General features: G+C 35.4%; 1 protein-coding gene across 2 annotated transcripts in view; it reads left to right on the forward strand.

Moving 5' to 3' along the window:
- Positions 1-12858, forward strand: part of LRPPRC (leucine rich pentatricopeptide repeat containing) — an 87212-nt gene that overhangs the window by 47374 nt on the left and 26980 nt on the right. For both annotated transcript variants that reach the window (XM_038131356.1, XM_038131357.1), the window contains exons 24-25: positions 770-894; positions 1523-1629. In XM_038131356.1, the coding sequence (XP_037987284.1) occupies positions 770-894; positions 1523-1629 (232 nt within the window). The remainder of the gene's footprint in view (positions 1-769; positions 895-1522; positions 1630-12858) is intronic.

Here is a 12858-nt window from a genome sequence, read left to right on the forward strand (position 1 = left end):
ATGTTACTTCTACTTGCTGCTCAAAGGCTCCTGACAAAATGCATTTAATGCCATCTTGTACACTTACTTACCATTACATGGATTTACACTAGTGCCATGTCTGACATGGATAGGCCAGCATAAAACACATATTGGTACCGTACTATATTGTTGAATTAACTGCAAAAATTGTATTCTGATTTTCATGTAGAACGGAATAATGCTCTAGTCCTTCCATTGTGATGGAGTGGACATCAACAGATGATTTACAGGCACTCTGTTAAGGTGTAAAATGAGTATAAAGCAATCTAATGAGCTGTGGTTATCTTAACTCTGGTGGTCTCTACTGAAACAAAATATTGTGGAATAATTGTGAAGAACTTAAAAGCTGGAAATGCCTAAGCATAGACAGAGAGGTAATAGAGTGTACATGGAATACATAACTTACTTACATAAGTGTACATACTTACTAATGAGAAAAATAAAGCTGTTAAACGCTTAATGAATTTTCCATGGAGTTTGTGTTTTGTCAAAATAGGACATAGCATAACTGAAGAATATTGCTCATAAATTAAGTGCATCTGATGCTGAAGAGCATTCACACCTTTGGCTAATTTGTAGTGAACAGTGGTCATGGAATCAAAAACACTAAGACTTGAGGGGGGGAATAAACACTTGGATTATATACTGCTAAATAAATTCTCTGTGAAATTTTCAAGATTAAAGTGGTTTTGGCATGGATTGCTCCTGCTCAGAATGTTTTTATTCTTGTTTTGTTTCATTCCACAAGGGATGACATGCCTGCAGCTCTGGAAGCTTTAACCAGCTGTTACAAGAAGTATGGTAAAATTCTTCAACTTCATAACATCTGCTGTAAACTGGTAGAAAAAGGAGATGCTGATCTTCTGCAAAAGGGTTAGTTGCATGTAGTCAAATGCTGTCTGCTAATATGAAGTGTTTTTTGGGGGTTTTTCTTCCAGGATTTGTATATTGTTTCTTTCAGCTGAAAGAAGAAAAAAAGTTTGTCTTTATATATAAACTTCAAAGCACTAATATGATGCCTGCATTCTTCAGATTGAAAAATTGGTTGTAATTTTAGACATGGAACAGCACTGTTTGTATAATACATCATTGAACTCTCCAAGATTAGTGCTAATACTTGTTCTAGCTATGTATGTTACTATTAAGAAACAAATTAATAATAACACATCACAATAACAAAACAATACTTCCATTTTTCAAATAGCTGTGCAGTTCACAAACCGTATATCCTCACTTCCTATAAGGAGACCATGCCAATAAAGTCTGTTTCGTTGAATGTAGTTCAAAATGTAGTGCAGAAAAACATTTTAAATATGCTCAACCACAAAGCTACAACAAATTGTGTCACGTGCTATAATCAGAGTTCTGTTTGTTTCAAAGTTATCCCCCTATAGCTTATCTTTTATGAGTCTTGGAAAATATTGGTGTTAGGAATGTCTGACATAAGTATTGAAATGCTTCAATATATTGAGTAAATTAATGAGTTTTATTCTGTCTTTAGTTTCAGATTTTATAAGCAGAGAATATGGTGACATGATGGCTCTTTACGATCTCTTCTTCGCCTTCTTGCAAACAGGAAAATACAAAGAGGCCAAGAAGGTCATCGAGGTGGGATTTTAACTATAGTACTCTAATCGTGCAGCTATTTAGACTCTTAATTAGAAACATTTAAAGTTTTTAACCTTTAATTAGTCTTATTCTGATTCACATTAATAGAATGCAATCCCAGTAATAAAAAACCCTTGGCCGGCTTTATTTTGTATAATTACAGTTCAGAAGAGAGACAGTCGTCTTGTATATTGAAATTGTTTCCTCACTTTTTCAAATTTGCTCTTATATATCAAAATGATATTTGCATATTAAATATCGGATTGTGGAACAATTAAATTAAACTGGCATTCCTGGGTGTAAAGTTGCTAATCCTCTTTCCGAAGGAATTCTTTGTTCTTAAAAGCACTGGAATTTAATTTGCTGCAGACCATGCTCAGATTTATTTGTAATGCTTGTCTACAAGTTAATCAGCCAAACAAGCACTGTCTGCTACTGTTTGGCATTTAATTTAGCATTTCTTCTCTCTCTCCCTTTTTCAGGATAGTAAGCAGCTTATAGGAAGTGGTAGGTGACAAACTTGGTCTATTTAGGATTAGTATATTTTATCTAGACTTGATTGAAATTGTGCTTACTGAAATTGATAAGTCAAAGGGGCAGCTGCAGAGTCTGCCCAGATTGTGATTATTTTTTCTTCTTAACACATGTTTTTAAAATGCTGCATAAGTTTTTCACTTAATGTTTGGGAGGAGGCATCTTGCAGAAAAAGTAATAGTTTGTCCTCTGCATTTTTGTGTTATGCACATACACAGCTCTAACCTAATTTTTGGGGTTTTTTTTTTCCTTCCTGAGACTAAGAATGCTTTTTCTCCTAGTTGCCCTTAGAGTATCTGAAATACCAGCTATCCCTACTTGAATTGTCTCATGGAATTTTTGCATTTAAAAAATCTTTATTGAAGGTCTGTTTGTTTGTCTGTGGTGGAGCAATACTGTCCTGCTGTGGGGTGTGTGGGTGTTGCTAAGCACAGTGTTGAAATATTGGTGTTTGTGTTCTGAGAGGGTGTTTTGGAGCTCAAATCTTGTAAAGCAGAAGAACAGAAATATCAGTGTCTGACAGCAGATGACACTGAGGAGTTGAGTTCTTTTTACAGTGATTACTGCATATATGAGGTGAAAGTATGAAATTTGGAAGATTTGGATTTAAAATTACTGAGATTTGGAAGTAAAATTAAAGCTAAATGAGCTAATGTTACGTCATGTGATTTAGCAGCTCTTTCTTTGATATTGACATTTAATTTCCCGTAATTTCTACTGGGGTTTGGAGCTCAGCAATTGTGAATAGGATAATAAGCAAGTTATCAAATTGTCGGGGCACTGAAACTCTTGTCATTTTCTTAAAACATGCCAGATTCTCTCTGCAGGTATTCAGTATTTGGTGATTGATCATGAGTTACTAATAACCACAAATGTTTAGGCATAAATCTGAACACCAAATATCTGGAGATGAAATTGAAGTTTTCCTGCCTTTTATGCTAGTTAAAGTATTTTATCTAACTTCTATGAAGTATGAATTAGAGCTTTGTTTATGCTGTGGAGGAAGAGCTGGTTTAAATTACAGAATTTTTAATAGGGAATTTTCTAGGAATAGTATGCATGTATTTTACTAGTGGAAAAAGTGTCACAAAATCAATTACTATATGGTGCATAATATTTTAAATATGCTTTTGTTATGTCACAATATGCTCAGGATTTTCAAAGAAATTTTTTCCAAAAGGGGAAGACAGAAACCTTATTGATGATATTTTGCTGAAGAAGAAAATAGTTTGTATTGTTTTAAAACATAAGTTCCTATTTGCTTTTTGATTTTTTGGGAAGTGAAAGTCTTATTCAGTATAATGTGAAATGGTCTCTGTGTGTATGTAATATATATAGGTGTGTGTGTTTATATATCTGTATATAAAAAATGAGGTGTAGGTGTATTATTTTCTCCAGTGCAGTGGATTTTGTGACTAAATTACTTCTCTTGATGGTCATCTCAGATTATTTTTCTATCTTCTTTGCTTGTGACATACTACTCAGTGAAGGAGATGAGTTGGTGCTGCTTTCTCTTTTAGATGCTGTTGCATGTACCTCTAGGCATATACTTTAATCAAGTATTCCTGGTTATGATGGTTAATTTATTTTAGTGATTTGAAAACATCTATGGAATTAAAAAAGAGTATCTAAAAGTGTAGTAATAAAACTTGAAAGAAAACTCTTTAGGAGCTAAGGAAATTACCACTGTGGAGGATAATGGTTGCTTAAATGGGATTTTTACTCATTGGAGACCACTGCCTCTGCTTGCTCTTGCTATTTTTAGAAATTAGAGAAATACTAGATGCTTATGTGAAACTTAATGGCAAGTGTTGCTTTGAAAAACTTGGAACTCAGAGCCCCAGGAATGAAAAAATGACTGTTAAATCTTCGGTAAAATGAAAGTGGGTGACAATACTGGGAAAGGACAAAGGGTAAGATTTGAGTGAGATTATAAAAATCAGGTCAGACTTGTGTATGTTACATTATCTGGCAACAAATGTGTGGCGAATGCATATATATGGAAGATCATGTTATGGGAAGTAACGAGAAAGCTGAAAGCTCTGGGCCTTATCTGCTTAGTGGAATAAAAACAGGACTAACCAGAGAATGAGAGTGTGAGAAGCAGGGAAAGGTAAATACAAAGGAGATGAGGCAAAGAATTTGTCTGACCCATGCTAGAAGAGCTAGACTGAAGTGTGTGGTAGTTTGGTAGTGGGAGTCTCTTCTGCGGCGATGCTGGCTGGAAGAGAAGCTGTGTTCGAGAAGGCTGTGGAGGAAATGCTGTTCCTGAGGCATCATGGGGTTTGTGATAGGTAACAGTTTGCAGTATTGCTGAACTGCCATCTAAAGTACTTGAAAGTCTTGTTCTCAGAGACAGGTAGCCTTGGCTGCTCTATAAAGTGAAAGTCTATTTTATTCTGGCTGTGCCTGGAGATTCCCGAGCCCCCAAAGTTGTGCTGGTAGATGCTGTTTTGCTTCACACTGAAAAAAAGTCCTACCAATGGGTACATCCAGACATGATTTAGTCTTCTTAACTGCACCTCAACTGATAAATTAGCTTTTGTCTTCAGTCCTTCAAAGATGATCATGTCAAAACAAAGTTGGCACATCTCTCTTCTTGCCCCTTACCACAAGGTCACGTACTAGCTTGCTTTCCCTTGGATTGGCACAGCATGACTTCCATGTCATCAAATCTAGCTCTGGATACTTAGGATTTTTTCCCTTACTTAGAAAGGCAGCTTAATTGCCTTTTGTCCTTGAATTTTGTTTTTCATAAAGACAAAAGGAAGAAAATTAGGTCAGTATGTTTTGCTTTTAACGAAACTAAACTACATTAGAACTAATGTAGACTAAAAGAAAGGGATGTGAATTTTCAATAAATAGGATTAGGGAAAAAGTACTTTAAAAAATACTTAACCTATCCTCTGAAATGTTTTTTTATTTCAAAGATATTTAATCAGATCTCCTCCTGGAGAGAGGTCTTACATAATTATGTGGGGAGAATCTAGAAGAATTGTTTGGCCTTATGTTCTTCTAACTCTGGTAAATAAATGGTAAAAGAATATTTTAGAGCCTAGTCTGCTGGATCTCTCATCTTCTTACCTGTTGCCTGTACTGGACAGTTAAAAGTCCCTTTTGTTTACTCAGCTGTTGATTGCCACTTTATTAAGCAGGTGCTTAAGATCTGTACTAATGGGAAGGTCATCCAGAAGAGTAGAGTGAAAAAGGGAATGTTACGCCACCTTGGAGGAATTTATTTATTCCTCTTTTCACCTGTTACTCTTTCTTGTTTGTTTTGATGCTGCTTGGAAGTTTACAGATTTCACTACTTAGAGTAGTTAAAATATAATTGATGTCTGCCATTTTTGTTGGATTTAATATTTTGGTAATCTCTGAATCATTCACCAGGATCTCATAATTTGCAGCTGTTTTGCATTCAATATGATTGAATATTTCTAGACCTACCTCTTTTCCTTCATTTACTCATGCTAAATGCAGCTATTTAAATACCCACTGAATCAGTGTGTAATGCAGCCCATGTCCACTCTTGGCTTTTTCTGAAAAGGTTTGTGTCTCTTTCAGTACTGTAACAGTTCTGCAGCAGAGGGTCAAGCAAAGCCCATCCATAAATCTGCTTACTGAAAGTCTGAACCATGTTTTCATGAAGCAGAAGTGAACACTTCATTCCTGTGACTGAGTAGGCAAGGTATTAAACTGATGTTAAACCATTTCTGTGCCGTACCAATAAAATTCTTGCACCTTAAATGAAGTTTCATTGTACAGCGAAATACTTACCTGAATAAACCAAAACAAGCACCCTGTTCCGAATCATTTATCAGATCACCTGCATTTTCGATTGGGACCTCATGGATCCCTCTGTTAGGAAGTAGGAGTTAGTAGCAGCGTTCCACTGTCTTCGTGTTGTTCCACAGATGCTTCTTGAAATTTTTCTAGATCAAATCACATGAGCTGTTGAAATTACAGCTGTTAATTTACTCCTTCAGTGAAAGAGTAAAGGCTCTCATTCCTGCTGTGGTTTTGGTTTTGCTGGAAATGAAGGCAAAGAAGATTGGAATACAGGGAAAGATCTCAGAACTGTGCGGCAAAGTTTTCTGGGAGAAGTTCAACCTGTGTATTTTGTTTCCACTAGAGGAGCCTTCCTTGAAAATAGCCATGGATAGAGCATGGCTTCAGAATTCTTTTAACCAGATTTTAATCAAGTGTGATAATATCTTCATCTGCTCTCATACTAAATATGTTGTTTATATTTAATAATTAATCATACCGTATCCCACGTATCTCGAGACATTAGTATGAAGAATTCGGGATCAAATGGTTGTGAAATAGCTTAATGAAATGTGTTCCATTGTGGAGAAATGTAAGAAAAGGCATTTGCTGCTGCAGTCTGGGACCTGACGAAAGAACTGGTTTGGGTGAGTTCAGTGTGCAGGAATATATCTATCAACAGATGTCAAGTTAATTTAAGAGGTAAATAGATTTAAGCAAAGAATTGTGACATTCATTGTCAGCAGACCTCAAGATACCAGTTGCCATTGGATTTAATCTGCCATAAAAACAATGAGAATATTTCTACGTGATATTGAGAGATTACAACCTTCTTTCATCCAGATTGCTTTTTTTAAGAGTCTGCATCATAAAATTGCGTCCTGCTGATTTTATGCTGGAGATGAACTACCAGGAGAAGATGCTTTCTTGATTTGTGACAGCAGGGTTGGGGGAGTGAGGGGGGTGCATCAGTTATGTGTAATTTAGTGATGGTTATATCTAGTCTCAGAATTTATTTACAAAGACTTAATTTTGGTCCTGTTAAGAAAAGAGTGGAGGTGATTAAAACAAAATTTAAATGTTTGTGAACAAGGTTATATTAGATAATGGTGGTCTGAGATTTAGGAATAGTTTGTAGGGAGTGCAATAGCTTTTATTAGACTAACTGTATACAACTGAGATAGAGGGGAAAGAGCTTTTAAGCATGCATGCCCTATAATTACAAGAAAAGATTAATTTTTTAATTATTTCTATTGAGTCCTGTTAGTCCAATAAAATCATTACTTCTCCTTCTGAAGCTGGACTCTGATGCAGCTACTTATTAGTGAACTTGGATTTTTTTTCCATGCATCATTGTATGTAAGTTAATTTAAAAAGTGGTGCTTACTAGTTCAGTGCATTATTTAGAAGTTTTAAAGTGTTCCTTTTCTTACAGGGAAGGGATATGTTTCGAATAAGGAAATTTGGTAAAGGAGATGACTACTGAAAAAATTTCTTCCCAAAAGGAAGACAGTAATGTGTTCAGAATGTGGGATTATGGCAAGATCTGTGCATCTTTTCTTAGCTCCAGGGACTTTGTGTCAGAAGGAAGAGGTTTATAATGGTTTTTTTTCATTCATCATACATTGTAAAACCACATTACAAGGCCAAGAGCAAATTTTTGCTCTGTTTTGAGTCTAAGATAACCTCGAGGAGTTTGTTTTAAGCAGAGTTTTTGTGTATTTTTTGTGTCACCTTTTCTTCCAGTGTTGTTATTGTTGGGAATGTTTACTGATTTTTTTTTGTAATAATATACCGCATAATTTGGAAAACTTACTGGTAAATGTAGCATATTCCAATAGTGATTAAATGTACATCAGTTTCAGTCATGTTGAGGAATGATAAAGTTGTAGTACTCTGTCCTACCTTTATTTAGTATTTTTGGAAAATAATCAAGTTGCCTGACATTTTTCTCCATGTTTGCCTAACATAAAGCAGCATGTATTCCTCTTTCAAGTGAAATAAATAAAATAATGAGTATTTACTCAACAGATGCTTGCATGGGTAAAGTTAGTGAACTGTAAAACTGACAGAAGCTTTGAAGCAAATACATATGTAGGAGGAAAAAAGCCACAAAGCAACAGTACAGACTTTCCCAGTGGAGACTGTAAACTTTGTATCTTCTTACTGTGAACTACTTCTGCTTTCTACATCAAAATGGACCTAGTAGAAGTTGACTGCTTGCTACCTTGTGTGATTGTAGGCTAGGCAGAAAGGAGAGAATTAGCTTGAATTCTCAACAATCTCAGGAGAATAGTTAGTGAGGATAGATGTTTAGACATGTGTCCCTTTGTATTTCATGAAATATCTGGTACTGCAAATAAAATAACAAACACACTTTAGCTGAGTAGGCTTTGAAGGCATGACTTGCAGTGGAGCAGCTCATAAGTTTTGATATTCCAGTACTGCATTAGAGTACTTACCCTCATTATCAAACATGAAAAGCAGACATATTGAAGGTACAGATATAATTGTACATACAATTATACAAGCTTACATACAGTTACCTCTTGCCCAAAAATTGAACAAGAGTCCACATATTTTAGATGAGTTTCTCTTTAAAGAATTCCTTGTTATAGGGGTTGTATTTTGTTTAGTCATATTTATTTCTGGGCAAAGTTGCTTATAAAGAAGAAAAGAAATTACTCATTTTTTAGTTTACAAGGTTTTCTTTCGTTTAGAAAGAGTAAAGTGTGTGAAAGTATTTTTCTGTGTCATTACCAAAGAAGCCATTTTGTAAATCATTGAGAACTAAACTTCTTTCAAAGTGGAAAATGAACTTGTAAAAAAAGTATTGCTTCCATTGTCAGCCATAAAGAGCGGTAGCTATAATGCCATCCTGGTAGTACAATGACTTAAATAAAAGCTGAGCTAGAAGAGCACTAATATGTTTTATTGGGCAGTTGATGTGATTGCAACAGCAAAGATGCTTTTTGATGCACAGGTTATTTTTACATCACTCAATCTGTAAAGCTGGATCTTTTGTGAGCTTCTGGACTATTGCATAAAAGTTCAGAGCCAATAATCAAAATAGGGTTTTTTTCCTGTATATTCAACGATGATACTTCACTTAAACTTTGCTATGATGACTATAGTGGGAGAAATACAGCAAAGTGGTATACATGTGTACATACAAGATGTAAGATTATTTTTAAAAATAATGTAAATATGTTAATTGGTATTTTTAAAAAGCTAATGCATTGTTATTCAAAAGTAAAGGAGTGTTTAGCAGGAGAAAAAAAATAATAGAAGTGTAAAATAGTTTAACCATCTCAGTCAATAACTAGACTAGGATGGCTACATAAGGTACAGAAATGTTATATATGTTTTTCTAACTTTCTGATTAAGAATTGCATCTACTGCTTAGCTACTAAGTGAGGAGTTCTGCTACAAGTTTTATCTAGGGGAAGATTCAAGGAAAACATCCAGTGTTTATGTTGTAAACAGCTTTGTTCAAATAACCTGCCATGCGGAAATATCCCAGGCTTCGTTAAAGCTGTATGGAATTAGTGAGATTTTCATAGACATTTTTGTGGAATCAGGGGAATATCTGTCTTTAAATTAAGAACTTCCCATCAAGTGTTCTGTTTTCCATGGTGCTTATGTTGGAGAGAGCTGTTAGGAATGACACACATCAGTTCTTATAGCTGTCTGCCCAAGGCTGTCTGCTCGGAGGAGTAACACGTTTTCCTGCAAGACATTGCTTTGGCATCTCAATCTCAGTAGCTGGTTCTGGTACTGGTAGCATAAGTCTGTTATTGCTGCTGATGTAACTCTTCATGAAATGTTCTTCTTCCTTTAGCAGCATTAGCTGTCTCTTACTATTACTGGATTTTTCAGCTGCAAAGAGAGGAATGAATGGATCAGTCCTTCCAAAGAATACAATCAGGAAGTGCTACATGGATGGCTTTTATAAAATTTGGCTGTTTCTTTCCAATATGTTTGAGTTAGTGATTATAGTAGAACTGTTTCCCTAAGAAAAGATTGAACTTTTTGCAAACAAAATGCAGCAATTTTGAAGTAAACGTAAACTAGGTAAGGTGGTTGGGGTTAAACTTGAATAGTTAGAATTGATGTGTTATTCTCAGTGCAGTTATGAAAGGCTAGAGTAAGTTGATTTCTGTATGTAAGAATTATTTTGCCAAACAGGCACAGTAGTCATTTGTGAACATGCAGAGTTGCAAGGTTAAAACAGAAGCTCTCCATCTCATGTCACATACATGCCAAATGAAAAATGCTGCTGCTGGTTTTTAAACAGTTATGCAACCTAAGCCAGCAAAAATGGCACTGTCTGGGGGCAGTTCTCAACTCTTAGTTTGCTGAAAGTCATCTTTTTAAAAAGGACTCAGGGCTTCTGGTCTGTGTGTTGTCTTTTGTGGTTTTTCTCTGTAAGTTTTGTGTTTAAAGAGAAAAAGTTTGGTTTAGGCAAGTGGAGAGGAGTAAATAAGTTTTTTCATATGTCTTCTGTAATTTTTAAAACTTTTTTTTAGAAAAGTTTTTTTGAAAGTAAGAAACCAGTATGGCTCTATTGGCTGTAGCAGTTACAGAATACGAATGTAAACAGAATTTGAATATTTCTATCATCATTTTAAAATCTGGAAAAACATCTCATAGATTCCTCTCTGACAGGTCACTGTTTTTCCAGACAATCTGTTTTCTTTCAGCTGTAATAGGTAGAAATTAGCTCAAATAAAGCTGTTAGTACAGAAAATCTGCTGATTAGACCCCTTCAATCACCTGAAGTGACTGGTTCTCAGAAGGAGGAGAACAAATCAAATGCTTTCAGTGTGTTAGGACTGTTGGCATTATTTTTAATGCTGCTTGACGAGAGTTCTTCCAAAGATGCAGCATATTTATCCATTTCTGGTTAGTGTGCCTTATTGTGTGTGAAGGTGTAGAATCAGTGAGTAAATTGGTGTGGTTGCAAGTGTAGAGTAAGTGTAATTGTCACAGAACCACAGAGTATGCTGAGTTGGAAGGGGCCCATCAGCATCATCGAGTTCCCCTTCTGGCCCTGTGTAGAACACCCCAAGAATTCCATCACATGTAAGTTTTGATCAAAACTCTGGGCTGATTTCTGTAGGAGATACGATAAAGTAGCTGAATTCTGCTTAGCGTAGAGAAGAGTCAGGGAGTTATTTTATATACTAATCATTACATTATTATGAAATTGAGATAATAAAGCAAAAACAATTGTATATTGTCTTCTAATACAAAATCCAAGCTAGTAGAAGTTAGGCTGAAAACAATCAAAAGTGGTAGTACTTTGGTTGTTCTCTGCAGAAGGTGGTGGAGGCAACCCATTGCCAAAAGATCTTCTGAATGTGATAAATCTTAAGGGGTTTCAGGGGTAACTAGAAGAGCTCATGGAAGAGCAATAACTTACTAGAACCAGTGTGAGCCACTGAACCTCAGGTAGTTAGAGAGTGGAAGAGTACTAAAGGAAAAGTATTGCTGTATTTTCTGACACTTTATATTCTTCTGTAGTTACTGTTACAGAGAGGATAACAAGGTTTGATTTGGTACAGTACAACTGTTTTATAGTTCAAAAGAATGTAAAAGCCAGAAATCTGTGTTTGGTTTATATGCTGGATGAATTGCATGAGACTCTCAAAAAACCCCAACAAAACAAAGAAACCACTAAGACTCGATACAGATATTTTTTTTTTAATTTAGTCCGTTGAAACAAGCAAGATCAAAATTGTAAATGGGAATTTGGAAGAGTAATTATAGTTTTTTACTTAATTTTTCTTTATTCCTTGCAATCTGTTATTCTTTATTTTAGTCTGCGGTATTGTAGAAACACTGCTTGCCGCTAAATGCAATGTTTAAAATTCCCTAAGATTGTAAAGGATAAGCTACAAATATGGACTATCAGGCAAGCCCTGGAGATTTAGTTAATCTGACCTAGATGTTCTTTTGATGATTGAGACCTGCAGTATGTGAAAACACTTCTCAATTTCAAAATGAAACACAAGGATATCTGTTGTATAACTCAGCTGTCCTTGTAGTGACAGACACATCAATCATTTCTGAACAGGAAAGGATTTACTATAAAAAGTTTGTAGCTTTCGAGCTGTTGAGTTCATTGGCATTCGGATCAGCAGTGATATTGGAAGTTGTAAGTGAATTCAGCATTTGAATTTTCCCATGTCCTAAAGAGGATTAGCTACAAATGCAGGCAACATACTTCTTTCTTTTTCATTTTCAAGAGCCTGTTGTGTATCAAGAGCCCGTTGTGTAAGATGTTAATTCTTGACTCAGTTTTCAGCATATTTTATGTGAAACTGCTTGGTAGCTCTTAAAAAAAGCCTTGAACAGGTACCAATAAATAACTGTGGGGAGAGGAAAAAACCCAAACAAACAACTAATTGGAAAAAAAGCACGTACCTGGAAAGCTGTGTTTATATATGCCACTTTGAATATGTGGGAAGACACAATTTTTCTGTAACATTCTGGGCTGAGACTATTCTGACAGTACAGCTGAACACCCAGAGATGCTCCGTATTGAGAAGCTGTGGGATTAGCATCCTGTTTTTGGCAAACCCTTACATTGATTTCATAGAGTGGTTGGGTAATTGGTAGGATTATATGGCCCAACATTTACTCTGCAGAGCACAGTTTGCTATATATTTAGTAAAATTTTAGAGTTTTCACTGAAATTTTGCATGCTGGTTCTCTGGTGTATGCTAAATTATTTCAGAAAGATGCAAGGGTAGTAATTCTGTGCTTGGAGAATATGGGAAAAGGAAATTATCTGTGTTTAAAAGAGAGAAGGTAAATTCACATTTCCAATAGTAATTGTTTCCACTGTTTTGCATTTTGCAACTGAAACTTAGTATTTCTCACAGCATTTGTTCAAACTGCCTCTTTTGTGCAAACTGGCAT

This window comes from Motacilla alba, chromosome 3, assembly GCF_015832195.1.
Source record: "Motacilla alba alba isolate MOTALB_02 chromosome 3, Motacilla_alba_V1.0_pri, whole genome shotgun sequence".
Classification (NCBI taxonomy): Eukaryota; Metazoa; Chordata; class Aves; order Passeriformes; family Motacillidae; genus Motacilla; species Motacilla alba.